This window comes from Mustela lutreola, chromosome 13 (assembly GCF_030435805.1).
Source record: "Mustela lutreola isolate mMusLut2 chromosome 13, mMusLut2.pri, whole genome shotgun sequence".
NCBI classification, from domain to species: domain Eukaryota; kingdom Metazoa; phylum Chordata; class Mammalia; order Carnivora; family Mustelidae; genus Mustela; species Mustela lutreola.
In genome coordinates this window covers 54,395,664-54,411,005 of record NC_081302.1, presented here as the reverse complement: position 1 = coordinate 54,411,005, position 15,342 = coordinate 54,395,664, and the positions used below count along the sequence as shown (strand labels likewise).

Genomic DNA, 15,342 nt, shown 5'->3' with positions numbered 1-15,342 from the left:
GCGGTGTTTGGTCTCCCACAGATCAGGGCTTTGCATAGGTACGTCTTTACTTTGTAAATGTCTCTGTAGATTTTTTTAGTATTATCTCCATAAGCTTTTGCCTGTGCCTTGTTCAGTTTATTTTTAGGGCTGTTTAAAAAATATGAATGGAATTTTTCATTTGTTTTCCACTTGTTTGGAATGGGGACAGCTAGTGATTATTACTTACTAATTTTTACAAATGGATTGATGTTGCTTCCAGTCTTTCAGTTCTTTCGAGTTTACCCCAGTATACAACGCAATCTTTGTATGCAAATCTTGTCTTCTCCATATATGTGTGTGTATATATACACATATTTTCTTATTTTATTTCCTTGTGTGATTACATTAGCTAGTATATTCTGAGCAATGTTAATGTGGGGGAACTAGGCATCTTTGTTGTGTCCCGACTTTAAGAAAATGTTTCTGTTTTTCATCATTAGCTAACTTTTTGTTTGGGATGTTTAGAAAAACATCAAGAATACATCCGGTTCTGTTTTCTAATGGATTTTAAACATCAGAAATAAATATGAAATCTTGTCATTCTCTTCTTTGGTTTCTACGAGATGCTAATATTTTTCTCTCTTGACCTGTTCAGATGAATTACTTTTGTATTCCCCTAAATAAAAGTTGATGATATCTGTTTTTCTTAATATTTTTTTTATTTTCAAATTATTTTGGCTGATTCTGCTTATCCAGAAGAAAACCTGGAGGATAACTTTTAAGAATGAGGACACCGGTGAAATTAACAACTTATCTCTTCATTGTAAGGAGGTACAATGTGGGACACAGAATATTAGGAGATGGTCATTTACTTAACCAGAATTACCTGAGTTAGGGGTTCAGTTTTTAACTACTAGATTATCTCTAGTATATCTAAATCATTGTTTATAGATAGATAACGCAGTATTTGGGAGATGGGATAAGAAAGTAGACCAATGAAAATGAAACATAAAAGAATAAAAATGAATAGATTAGCAGAGTTGCTGTTTAAATAGCTCAAATATTAAATAAATACATTAAATAAATAAAAAGATCAAATTAAGCCCACAGTTTAAAATATGTATTTGCTGCATAAAGCTAAGCACCTATATACTAAATTATAACAAAAGTGTAATATTTATAACCAATATGCTCTTATAGATATTAGAGCAATATATATTTCTTGATTCTCTGATGCATTTTTTTATATTTTAGTAACTCTGAAATTAAGATGCAAACAGAATCTATGATGATCATGTTTAATATATTTTTTAAGATTTTATTTACTTATTCATTAGAGACAGAGAGACAGGCAGAGGGCGAGGAAGAAACAGACTCCCCACTAAGCAGGGAGCTCGATGAGGGACTTAATTCCAGGACCCCAGGATCATGATCTGAGGCGAAGGCAGTCGCTTAACCCACTAAGTCACCCAGGCACTGCTGTGTTTAATATTTTTGTCAACTTTTCTTTCTTTTTTGTGATGCATGAAATACTAATGTAAGTTGAAAATTGGTGGTATCTTAGATTTGACAAAATACAGCAAATATCAACTTCATATACAAAACAGCTTCATCTCCCAATCTCTACCTCTGGCACATACCCTTTTAAAAAAAAAATGCTATTATTATCTGCAGATTTTTAAAAAATAAACTGAATTAACATGTAATTTAGATTTAACAAGTTTGACAACTTTAGGATTTACCCTAAGATGATCAGAGATAGCCCAGAGAGTTGCAAACTAGAGGCTGGGATAAAGGAGTCGATACAAGAATTCACACACAATGTGTGTGAGCAGACACACACTGGAGTCACTGGGTTCTACCCAGCTTTTGGTGGAGTCAGTAAGGAAAATAATTCCACCGCTGCCAAATGCTCAAGTGATGTTATTCAGAAAAGCAGAACACACAGTTATTAATTGCAGTGTTTCTCACCTGGAGCTGTTGGTGTAGGAGGAGTCACAAGTGTCCCTCATCCCCACCTTCTCCCTTCTCACTCAGCTCCCATGGAAAACGAGAAGACGGACACAGAATCTCCCCTTGCCCACCACATCACTTCCTGCCCTGCTTGCTAACATCCTCACCACGGGCGATAACAATGCACCAGTTCCAATTATTCTGAACAGGGTCCTGGACCAACACATGTGGAATAGGAGATCCCACCTTTACAAAACCAAATGTCAAGGAAATAGCTATGAGTCTTGTAAACTGAGGGAATGGTTTCTAGGGCAGGCAATTCACACCAGCAAACTGACCCAGTGAATACCACCAACTATCGTTGTCCTCCTCCACTGTATGGATTTAAATGTCTCCTCTTAACAAAAAAGAAAAAGAAAAAAAATCTTCTGCCAAGAATATGTGCATGAAAGTCCCCGGTCCCCATAATAAGCCATTACCAACTTCAAAAGAATTCTACTAATCTCTTACAAAAATTCTCTGCAGCTCTCTTACAAATTATTAAAATGAAAAAGAACAGAGTCAACAACACTCAGCCAGTATTAATTTTCGTTATTAGCAGGGTCACTGCGGCCCTTGACTTATATTCCCATGTGGACTCACCTTTTGTACAGCTGCTCGGAAGGCCTGTTTAATGCTCTTACACGAATCAGGTATTAATTTTGTGTCTTGACTCTCCAGAGTTGTGTCTTGCAAATCTGGGTTTTCGTGGAGTTTGAAAATTCTATTAATGCAGTGAGTATCATCTTCGGATATTCTATTAGGATCCATCTGAGGAAAAAAAAAAGTCACAACGTAGAGTAATTATCATTGATCATTCCGCTCTTTAATAAAGCGTGACCAACTTAAGGACAAAAAAATTCTTTCTTGCAAGAGTCTTTATGTCCTCAACAATTAATAGTGAGTACAATTACCCTCACGTTGGTGAAACATTGACTTCTAATTCATTTTGATGAAGAGTGATGATTCACAACACAAGTGTATATGTGTGAATTGTGAGGAAATGATCAAAATTGTCTGCCAATGTGTAATTCTCATTGGGGGAGGGTTGAGGATAATCACATGGGGCCAGTGCAGGTAGAGTAAGCTTTTTCTCTTTAAGTCATACCCAGCATGCTAGATAGGGTGATGAAACTCACTTGGATACTCAAAGCATGAAGCCTAAAAAACAGGTGAAATAAACACCATCGTTAGCCACCATGTTTGTCTGGCTTTTTTTTTTTTTAAACTAAATATTTTATTTATTTATTTGACAGAGAGCAAGTTCACAAGTAAGCAGAGAAGCAGACAGAGAGAGAGGAGAAGCAGGCTCCCCACTGAGCAGAAACCCCCCCAATGTGGGGCTCAATCCCAGGACCGTGAGACCATGACTTGAGCTGAAGGCAGAGGCTTAACCCTCTGAACCACCCAGGCGCCCCTCGCCTTTTTTTCTTAATCAATGTATATTTTAATTAGCCAAAGAAGGGAGGGAGAAATCCATTTCCTAGGGAGCCCCAAAAGCCTAAAGCCAGAAGCATAATTTCCCTTTTTGTTGAAACTCTCATCCATGTTTCTTAACCTGGTGTGGGACGTCTATTGGAGGTGATAGTTAGTGTTACACGGGGTGAAGAGGGCTGCATGGGGTGAGCAGGCTATATGGACAGATACTGGTGGGGGGGGTGAAAATTCCTCTAATGTCAGGGATTGTTCCACCCAAAATATCCCCATTGAGTTGTTAGCTAGTTGTCTGCATACACATCTTTTTTTTTTTTTTTAAAGATTTTATTTATTTATTTGACAGAGATCACAAGTAGGCAGAGAGGCAGAGAGAGAGGAAGGGAAGCAGACTCCCTGCTGAGCAGAGAGCCCGATGAGGGGCTCCATTCCAAGACCCTGGGATCATGACCTGAGCCGAAAGCAGAGGCTTATTAACCCACTAAGCCACCCAGGCGCCCATACATACACATCTTTTTAAGTATTACTCTTGAAATTGTCTTCCCCCTCCTCCCAGGGTTCTGAAAAACCCTTGTAGCAGTTTTAACTGCCAAGTAAAGTGTAGAGATAATTAACTATCAATTGTCTTAATAATAATTGTTTAACTGATTGTCATCTTCTTTCAAAAATTCAAGGTACCTCATGTGTGTTAGCTCATTATTAGGTACAAACCAGATGAAGAAAGGAACAATTGTAGAAGTTTATAATATAAGTTCAGTGAATTAATACCAGCTCTCTCAGTGCCTGGTTTATCTTAATGAAAGTAATCAAAAAGATGCACAGGTTTATTAACCAACCATCAGAAATAAACTTGTAAGTACTCTACCTATATCTGAGATTCTCGAAATGAATGATAACCTTTCAACACATGTGCGCCCACTAATACAGATTCTCTTATTTCAGTCTTGCATATGGGAGAGGTGTCCTTCACAAAGCAAAACTATTTGCAATCCGTATTTATTTCTCATATTTTCTTTAAAATAATCAGCATAATTCAGAACATGAGAGTTTTTATATTAGGAAAGATTTTCGATCACAGTTTTTTTTTTTTTTTTTTTAAGCTCACTTAAGCCACTAACTTTCCCACAAAATCAGAGCAGCCTGGGCAGCTGATATGAAGGGTCACTGGGTTCAGACCTCAAGAAGGAAGAATCATGCCAAGGCCTCAGTTGGCTCACCACCAGAAATTTCTGAGCTACAGGAACAATGCGGAGATTGGAGGGAAATGCCTGGGGACCCTGAAATTGGTTGAACTCCAGGCCTGCTGACAGACTAAGGGCCATTAACCAGAAGCAGTGTTGTCTACCATGTTGTCGCTACTCGAAGTACAGTCTGAGTACTTGTAGCTTCACAGGCTCACCTGGAGCTCCTTGGAAATGCAGACTCTGCACCAGAGTCTTGGAAAGGCAGGTCCCTGGCATGCTGCTTGGGAATCTGCATCCTAACTACATCCCTAGTCCTCTCTATGTACATGAAAGTTTGAGAAGAAATGCTTTCAAATATCAAAGGTACAAATAGAGATTTTCTGCTCGTAATATGTCTCGAAATTTCTTTGGAAAACAATTTTAATTTTTTTTTTTTTCATAAGCAATAGTAGTTAGTACAAAAATCTTGTGACAATTATGATGACTAATGATCTGATCCAAAGAAATGTAACACAAAGATTTTGTCCCCTCTCTCTTAAAAAGTCTCCATACCCAGAGGCCACCTCCGGCCAACAGAACCCACATCCCTGAAGGCAGGCGCCAACTAAATCTCTCTAGCCAAGGGCTTCAAATGTGCGCTGGAGAACCATTGTTTAGGAAGGTAACATGAGAACTAAAACATATATAAAAATCATCAATTGTTTTCCCAAAAGAAATCATGAAAGCATGGCATCATTAATTTCAATAATTTATTTTGTCTACTTAAAAGCCATTTGTTAGAAATGTCTTGTTAACCTGCAACCAAACATCTTTCTTGCTCCAGTGTTTGTAGCTCCCCCTTCCCAAAAATGGAGACCAGGAGAAAAGAGAGGAGTTGAGTGGAAACCAGCAGACCACACACAGCAGTGGGAGTGGGGTGGGTGAGGGGACTCTGCTCTGCTCTTGTCTCCATGCTGGGAAGACCCCAGGGCAAGGTGTGGGGCATTCCATAGTGCTGGTCCAGTAGCTGAATCAAGGACTCTCCTGTCCCACACCCTCTCCCCAGAAAGGGAATTTGCATGACTGAAAAATATGCTACTTTTTAGTCTAGTTTAGTTACTCATTAGATAACTTCCACATTGCAAATTTCTAGTGTTGTAAATCATTTGAAAAGTTTCTTCAGTAAATTGAACATGCCAGGCCCTGGGCTTGATGCTGCCAATGATATAGTGAGCAAAACAGGCAATTCTTCCATCCTTGAACTTACTGTACTCAACAGAAAAACGAAGAAGCTCATAAAAAAAAAATTCACTGTAAACTTAGTTACAAATGAGTTCATTTTACCTAGAAATTTCTGAACATCTATAAACCTTGAATATCTGATTTAAAAGACTTTAAAAATGCATTTATCAGATGATGCAGTTCATACGAAACTAAAGTCTTTAAAACAAAAAAACTTCCTTGAAATGTAATCATGTGTAGGGTTAAATGAGGCAGGATGCTTGACATTTGTGCTACTTGGTTATCTGTATTCTCAAACAGGCAGCCTGCACATCAGAGTCGAAGTAGTGACTGCTCTCTGGTTGGGGGAACAAACAGCCAGGGAGGTTGGTATGCATACTCGGGGTTTAGGGGAAGGAGTTCAAAGGGGCAACAGAGATTGAGTTTTCTGAAAACCTTATCATGTAGCTAAACTCCAAACTTTGAATATGGTTATTTGGATGTTAAAAAGAAAAGAAAGAGAGAATACTACACGCATACATTTTACAAACAACTTTTTGGAAGGTTTTTTTTCCTTCTTCTTCTTTGCAAACCAAAGTATGAATACTATGTGGTAAATATATAGCACAAACCGCATGTTATTTTTTTCTTTGGCAAGGTTGGTGGAGGAAAAGCCAATCTACTTTAGATCTAGTACTTTTTTTTTCTTTTCAATCTGGGCACAGGCGATCTGCAAACATTCAGGAGGCTGATTCATTTTTAACTACTCAAACAGGAGTTGAGAAGGGGAAACATTTTTTGAAGTCACTGCAATTTTTACACTATCCTGGACATTCTTCTAAATGCATATAAAACTAAATAAACTGGTTTTTTTTTCCTTGAAAAATTATATAGCACCCCCCAAAAAAAAACAATAAAACAGGCTCCTTTTTCTCATTTGTTTACTATAAACTGCAAACATATTACTAGATCTTAAATGATTTTACTCTAATCTAGATGCATTTAGAAACCCCAAGTAGTTGATATAACTTCAGTGGAACTTAAAAAAAAAAAAAATCTCTTATTTGGTACCAAGTTCTAATCTAAAGGAGTTGATATGAGTAAAAATGAAAAATGTTACATTAGTGATGGCTCAAAATGAGTGTATTCTCTTAGGTAGAAGAACTTTGAAAGGCATACATAAAACTAGAAAGAACTGTAGAATGAAATCCCACAAACCTATCACCAAGCTTCAACAATTATCAACCCATGGCCAATCCTATTTCATCTATAAGCAAGAACTTCCCTACCCCGAACCCTCCCCACCTATTATTTTGAAACAAATTCCAGACATCATAGCATTTCACTTGTACCTACTTCGGAAGGTATCTGTAAATGATTAGGACTCCTTTAAGTATCAAAGGTAGATACTATATACTCAGTAAAACGCAGCCTCATTATGTGTCTTCCAATGAACACACTGCTCCTGATATTACTTCTTCCCTAAAGAAGACACCCCTTTTAAAATGCAGTACAAAAACGGGTTTTAGGAGTCATGGCTAACATATTTGGCACAAGCCTTAGAGAAACCCATGACTGTATCTGTAAAATCTGATGACATTAAATCTGTAAATGAGGGTGCCTGGGTGGCTCAGTGGGTTAAAGCCTCTGCCTTCACTCAGGTCATGATCCCAGAGTCCTGGGATGGAGCCCCGCAGTGGGCTCTCTGCTCAGCAGGGATCCTGCTTCCCTTCCTCTCTCTCTGCCTGCCTCTCTGCCTACTTGTGATCTCTGTCAAATAAATAAATAAATAAATTTTTTAAAAACCTGTAAATGAGAATTTTCCAGGTAGGCTTACTAATTGGCCCATTTAGTTTGGAAAGAACTGTTGAGCACTTCATTACTACTCATATAACGTCAAGATGGCTAAATTATGGCAAGTGATTATCAGACAGCCCCCTCGAGTCTACCAGACCATGAATAATGCCCTGGAGAAGCAGAACGTCTGTCCTAAGTGTCCAGCACACCACTCTTTTTCTACATGGCCACACCCGTTTCCATGGTTCCCACCAATCTAAGCTGTTTATCTTCCCTAGAGCTCATTTATTTCCCCACTGCTCTTTCGCTGCCGAACACTTACTTTACCATCACTGCTACGAAATGTCATATCCCTAAGGTGTTAGAAAAGAAAAAAGGAGCAGAGAACACTTACATCTTCTGTCCTTTTTTTGAATGCTGCTCTCCTGTTTGACTAAGAATTTTACGTCTTTTGTTATAGGTCCCTCCATTACCTACCACTGTGCGATGCACATAGTAGGTGGACATTGTATGTTGAGTTCATGATCCTTAACTCACATCCCATAGCACTTAATAGTCTCATCTGCAGTGTAGACCCTCAGTATATACAGATTGTACATGGGAGGAGAAAACTGGGTGGGAACATGGGTGAACCACTCATTCCTGACGGAAGCAACCTCTGATGAAAGAAAAACATTTCATCACTTTCATATAGAAGTGTGTAGTCTTTGTTACAAAAGTTTTTTTTTTTTTTAAGAAAAAAATCTCCATAAATAGAGATTATTTTAATTAAGATGCAAATACAAGTGTCCTAAAGTATTGCTCATAGTATTTCTACCTTTTTAAGATGTAGGTAATCAGATTTGCTCTGTAAAACACAAAACAGTGGATAATAAATATTTAACAAAAAGCCTATGATTACAAGTAATGGAGTTCAAGACTCTGGACTATGTCAAAAACCCATACAATCCAAGCAATGCCATATTTTGATGCATCCAATTTGGTTTAGTAATCACCTTTGAATCTGAAAACCAATGGAGTCCAAACCCAACTCTCTTTTCCCATAAAAAAAAAAAAAATTTTTTTTTTTTTTTTGCACAGTCAGCCCTCCACTTCCTCTGAGAAAGAGTTCACAGCACCAGACAAGAACATTTGAATGAATCCAACCAACTGCACTGCAATTTCCAAGAAAACACAAGAGCATAAACCACCAGAAAGCATAATATTACAGATTTACCCCTTCCTTTCTACTATCTTTCCCTGCAGTTTCCCAGCCCTCTTTCTCATCTCTTAGCAGTTTATTTACTTGCTAGAGGGCAGCGAGGCTGTGTCAGGGGTGAAAACTTCACCACCATCACACACACACCTTGCTTCCTTCTTCCGCCCACCTCAGTGGGACGGCACAGGGTCCTTCCCTCTTCTTTTACCCCTGACCCACTACCAGGCTGCTCTGGCCGCGCTGTGTCCCTCGGCCCATCTGGCGCCCTGGGCATCACCACCGGTTGCTTCAGGGGCTGCCTGCAGTGCAAGCACCGCACACGATCTTCCCTCCAGCGCCGCTGCCCGGAGTCCCCCGCCACCGCCACCACCACCACACACACCCCTGCAAAGCAGCCAACCCCAGGACGAAACCCTCTCCAGGTGGTGGGCGGGAAGGGAAAGGGTCGCCGCCTAAGCTCTCGATTTTTTCCCCAAGTGGATGTTCAGTTCATTCTTAGCTCCAAATTAATGGAAGGGTCTGTAGGGGGAGCGTGCAATCATCCATTAGAGGTGAGCGGCCAATGCTGCATCGCGGGGGAAATTCAAACGTAGCAGGAGCCCAGCCTCCGCCCGCTGCGGGGCAAGGGCGGGAGCGGACAGTGGAGGCGAGCGCGCCGGGCCCCGCGCGGGGCTGTCCCCGAGTCGGACGCACCCTCTTTGGAGTCACTTTCCCCTCCGGCATATACAAGATTGGGGGAGCCGAGCCGACGTCCAGACTCAGTTTCCCACAGGCGCGGGAGGGATGAGGTGGGCGGACCTCCGGGGAGGCCGGCACTCACCTGAGCTCTGAAGTAGAGGAACAGGGCGACGCTGCAGACCACCTGGCCCAGCCCCAGTCCCAGGAAGGCCACGAACATGGAGCGGGAGGCGGCGGCGGCGGGCTGGTGCGGCGCGGGCGGCGCGGGCGGCGGGGGCGCGTGCAGGGGGCCCTCGTGCGGGGCGCCCGAGCCGCCGCTGCCCATCTCCTCCGAGCCGCGCAGGTACTTGGTGTAGTCTCGGCTGGCGCGGCGCATGGCGCTCGGCCGGCTGGCTGCGGCGCTCGCCTCCCTGGCTGGCGCCCTCCCTTGCCTCTGCCCGCCACCAACTCCAAAGACGGCGCGGAGCCGGCGCGGGGCCAGACGGGCCTCGACGTGGGGCGCTCGGAGCCGGGCGCAGCTCGGGGGGCGCGCGGGCGAGCGGGCAGGGCGCCCGGCTACCCCAACTCTTATAAACCGCTGGCGAGGGCTGGCCTCGGGAGCCAATCAGCCCCGGGCGAGGCTGCCTCTTCCACTCCCACCTCTGGCTCCCCTTCCTTCCTTTCTCCTCCCTCGCGTTCTTACTCTCACTGAATGGCCTCCTCCCCATCAGCGCTCTCAAGGGGAGAGGGCTGTGGGTTGTTCTCGCGGAGCCAGACGCCACTAGCTAGCTCATCCTGAGCTGCCAAGAGATGGGCCGGGGGTGGTGGTGGGGGGGGGGGGGGAGATGCAGAGGGGCCTCGGTATAAGGATAAAGGTTATCCTTATCCTTAACCTTATCCTAAGGATTAGGATACAGGCATTGTGCCAGGCAGTCAGCCTCCCAAAGCTTCAGTTTCTCCTATAGAATTAAGAAAGCTGGACTTGGTGATCTCTTGAGGGATCTCTTCCTACTTTCCATCACCCCGAAAGAAATTCAGCCAGGAATATCCTTGGGGATCCTGAGAGTGCAGCCTCTATCATGACCCTAAATATAGGTTCCAAATTATCTTGGCAACCTTAGAAAACCAGAACTCCTGCACCAAATCCCTTTTCTGCACCCTCGTAGAGGCTTTGAGTAGGGCAGTTTTGAATGTGGGAGCAGAGAACCTGTAGGCGCCAACTCTGAGCTAGGAAATGGAAGCAGTACAGAGAGCAGGGTAGGCTCCAGTAGCTTCCTATATAGGACCGTCTATTACATTCCGACAGGGTTTGTCACATGCCATTCCTATTGCTTGACGGTTGTTTTCCTTCAGTGTCCTAAAGATAAGAGGGGTGTACACCAAGATGTAGGGAGCCCCAGGAGAGCTCATAACTGTGAATGGAGAAAGAGGAATGTTCCACAGGTTTGAAAGTGTAAGTGACATGTTAGTTCATCCCTAAAGAAAACTTTCACAGGTTTTTAGAAACCCTCTTTTCTCTTTCCGCATCCTTCTCTAGTGGGCCATTCTCCAGGCAAGATTTCTCACAAGTGACACAACCCTGGGTTAGTAAAGCTCGTGTGCTCAGGTGAACACTTATAACACAGCACATGTTGAAGAAGAGAAACTGGGTTGGAATTTAAAAAGCATCTGTACAAATGAAATGGTTTGTTCAAATTTTTTAGAAAATGCTTTTAGCATTTATAGGTGTATGTATAACAAGTTTGGTAGGAAAAGAAGGGGAAAAAATTTTTCATACTCCAGTGTAGAATAATTAACATGATTCTTCTACTCCATGCAGACCTGGGCCTCTTCGCTGCTTTTTGTTTGTTAACTTTGAGGATAAGATGTTACTTTTCCTCCTCTTTTTCCTTTTTATTCTTCTTTTGGAAAACAATTCTGTATTTCAACTTTTTGGTAAATCTTTATTAGGATCAGTGAAATTTAAAGTGCATTATAACAACTAAACCCCGGGGCTTATGGGTGGCTCCTTAATTTCAGCTCAGGTCATGAACTCAGGGCCCTGAGACTGAGCCTTGTGTCAGGCTTTGCAATCAGAGTGGAGCCTGCTTGGGATTCTCTCCCTCTCCCTCTCTCTCTTCTCCTCCTCCTTCCTCGGGCAAGTGCATGCGCACACGCTCTCTCTCAAATAATAGTAATAGTAATAATAACAACAACAACTACTAAGCCCACATGACTTCTCTGTAATCCCTTCGATTTTTTCCAGTGTTTTACACATTTTTATTCCTTGCCATCATGATCCTCAGATTACAAGAGGGACCCTCAATCTCATGTTCGGATATGTTTGATGCAGTAGCTTCATATATTAGACCCATGTTATATTTGTACAGAATTCTTCATGTGATATTCCTACTGCTTGGGACTTACGTTCCTTTAGTACCCAAAAGATTCCATCTCACTGTATTCTGGCAATGCATAGGCTGGAGTGGAAATTAATGACATTCCCCTTGTTGCTTCTTTGAAGGTAATGGACCTTTCTTTATTTGCTTGTTCATTCGTCAGCATTCCACATCTTAATCAATACATAAACCCCACATGCTCAAGAACTTTATCTGTACTATTCATCTGTATATCCCCATGTCCTAGAATGTTGCCTCGTATATAGTAGGTGCACAGTAAATATGTGTCAAGTAAAAATATGATTGATGGAGACTCTGCCACCACCCCAGTCTAAGCCACATTGCTCTGTTTTGTTTGTTTTCCTAATTAATCATGTTACCTAACTGGTCCCACTTCCTCCAGACTTGCTTGCCTCTCAGCATATCTGCGCACACTGAATGGGATTCCCTTTTAAAGCAAAAATAAATATAATTTCCCTATTTCCAACCCTCTAGTGGCTTCCAAGTGTCTTTGGTATAAAGCCTAAACTCTTGAGATAGACACCTCCAATGGTCCTTCACAATCTGGCCCAAGACTCCTGTTCTATATCAGCTTCGAAAATTACCCTTCACTGTGGTGTGTCTCCCTTCTCTCCACGACTGGGTGATTCTCCTACTCATCCTCCCTCTTTCTGCTCCAGTATCATTGCTCCAGGAGTCCTCTCCATGCCCCTGACCTGGGTGGGCTCCTTCTGTTTTATGCCCCCACAGCACCCTTAACTCCTCCTGTTATGACACTCGTACACTCACTCAAAGATACATTCCTGGAAACCCACGATACACCTAATGACGCAGTGATCAAGATAAGCAGGCAGCTTACAGTCTGGAGGGAAGGAAACATATCAAACAAATCATCAAATAATCAACTAAAACTATGATGAGGGTTCCAAAACCAAAGTGCAAGAATGATGAAAACATTTTAGTAATGGTGGTGGCGGGGGGTGCCAACCAATTATCAAGAGTCAGAACAGACTTCCCAGGCAAAGATAATGATTAAAACTAATCTCTGAATAATAGCTATTGAGGGAGAGAGTGACCAGGGATCTATCTTAGGCAGAGAATCGTTATGTTATTATAATTCTTCGTTTAATACATCTTCCTAATTGAACATGTCTGTCTTACTGTGAATTCATATATAGATTTATTATTACCTTAATACATCAATTAAGTAGTTACTTTGTTATTAAGTTGCAAAATAATTAAGTCAGAGCCCTAGTGAACTAAGGTATTAAGAGATGTCAAGACCAAAAACACTAGTGAAGATTCAAGTTTATGACAATACTCAGCTACATTCAACACGACTACATCAACATTTTTCTTGCTGCATTTCCTGGTACCCTGGTGTATTAAGACGAAAATCCTTTGGAGTCAAGGGATGATTTATTGGTGCATGTAGTTGAAAAATGTAGCATTAGGTCTAGATTCAGGCATGGTTGGACACAGGTCTTCATCAGATGCCTTTCCCTTGAGCCAAGGGATTGAGTTAACCCAATTGGAACCTATGGGCTGAGAGGAGAGGAGAGACAACTCCCAGAGGAAAATTAAATTGCAGAGATCAAATACAAAGAATTGATGCTGTGTTACTGGGCAAGCAAAAATACCAGTTACTCATGACCAGTGACTCTGCCAGGTCAGTGGTGTTCACGTCCTTTGGTTTCAGGACTGCTTTCTATTCTTAAAAGTTAATGAGGACCGCAAAGGACATTTGTTCATGTGAGTTGCATCTGTGAATATTTGGCATAGTAGAAATCCAAACTGAATGGTTGTTAAAAAATCTTTTAACTTGTTAACACAGTAGGGTTTTATTTTAAAAAGTCATTTATAGGGCATCTGGGTTGGCGGTGGTGCCTTCACTCAGGTCATGATATCATGGGTCCTGGGATCGAGCCCCGCATTAGGCTCTCTGCTCAACAGGGAGTCTGCTTCCCCCCCCACCCTGACGGCCCCCCGCCTGCCTCTCTGACTACTTGTGATTTCTCTCTCTGTTAAATAAATAAATAATAACCTTTTTAAAAAGTCATTTATATTTTTTTAATTAGGGAGAAAAGTGGCACTGTTTTACATTTTTAAAAATCCCATTACTATCTGGCTTATCCATTTCTGTATTTAATCTGTTTTAATACTGGACATCCAATGAATCATGGAACACTACATCAAAAGCTAATGATGTACTGTATGGTGACTGACATAACATTAAAAAAAAATACTGAACATCATAGAGCCTCTAGAAAATGCCACTGTACCTTCTTGGGAGAATGAAGAGGAAAAAGGACCATAATGCTGTAGTATTATTAGGAAATACTTGTCTTTTAAAAAAGATTTTATTTATTTATTTGTGAAAGAGAGAGAGAGCATGAGCAAGGGGGGAGAGGGAGAAGCAGACTCCCCGCTGAGAGGGAGCCCAACATGGGGCTCCATCCTGGACCCTGGGATCATGACCTGAGCCAAAGGCAGACACTTAACCAATGGAGCCACCCAGACAGCCCACTAGGAAATACTTCTGACTTCACAGAACCCCTAAGAGAATCTCAGAGACTCTTAGGCATTCCCTAACAACACTCTGAAAATGACTGCTCTAGATGTTATTGACATTCCCTTAAATGAAGGAGATGGTCCCGTGGTCAGATTAGCTTGGAAATAAAATCGGTTGGCTTTTGTTTAATGCAGATCTTATCAGTGGCAATAATGTACAAAAGCGGGACGCCTGGGTGGCTCAGTTGGTTAAGCAGCTGCCTTCGGCTCAGGTCATGATCCCAGCGTCCTGGGATCGAGTCCCACATCGGGCTCCTTGCTCTGCAGGGAGCCTGCTTCTCCCTCTGACTCTGCCTTCCACTCTGTCTGCCTATGCTCGCTCTTGCTCGCTCTCTCTGACAAATAAATAAAATCTTAAAAAAAAAAAAAAAAAAAAAAAGATTCTCTCTAAAAAAAAAAAAAAAAAAAAAATGTACAAAAGCATCTTGCAAATCTCCAGAAAAGGGATTTGACACTGATTTTCTAATTTTCTAGTTTTGCCGGGGAGGAGGATGGGACGGGGTGGAGCACTTCATATATCAAGGGTTTAATGAACAAGATGTGGTAAAAACTTGATGAGAGGCACCTGTGGGACCCAAGTGGTCAGTACAATACAAATGGCCCAAGTGCCAGTACAATGGCCAGCAGGCAGGGGGACATCCAGAGACTTATGGAACAGGATAAGGAGAGAGAAGACACAAGACCATAGAGGACGCAGAAGATTGGCAAATTGGAGAAGAGCATTCCTATCCATTTTAAGGCTGCATGCTGCCCACACAAAGCATTCCCACAGACCTGAAGCTTTCAGTCCTTGCTAGGGTTTTGTGGAGTCCCCTTCAAGTCCACTGGCTGATCAGATGGCGCTCAAGCTCCTTCCCGTGTACCTAGCAATTTCTGTTCCTCCTTCCCTCACTGCTTCTTTCCACCCTCCAGCCTTTCACCCTTATGCCTCAGCAACACAGAATTGCTTGCACCCTCCTCTTTCTTAATT

At 42.1% G+C, this 15,342-nt stretch overlaps 1 protein-coding gene across 2 annotated transcripts in view; it reads right to left on the bottom strand.

The window, feature by feature from the left end:
- Positions 1-10,111, bottom strand: part of TNFSF11 (TNF superfamily member 11) — a 31,918-nt gene extending 21,807 nt beyond the window's left edge. Inside the window, exons 1-2 of one of the 2 annotated variants that reach the window (XM_059144529.1) lie at positions 9,587-10,111; positions 2,557-2,724 (exon numbers count right to left, since the gene is read on the bottom strand). In XM_059144529.1, coding sequence (XP_059000512.1) covers positions 2,557-2,724; positions 9,587-9,820 — 402 coding nt within the window. In that variant the 5' untranslated portion in view covers positions 9,821-10,111. Of the gene's footprint in view, positions 1-2,556; positions 2,725-8,853; positions 9,026-9,586 lie in introns of those variants that run through there. The other variant, XM_059144530.1, reaches the window with a different exon arrangement.
- Between the last annotated feature and the right edge of the window lie 5,231 nt (positions 10,112-15,342).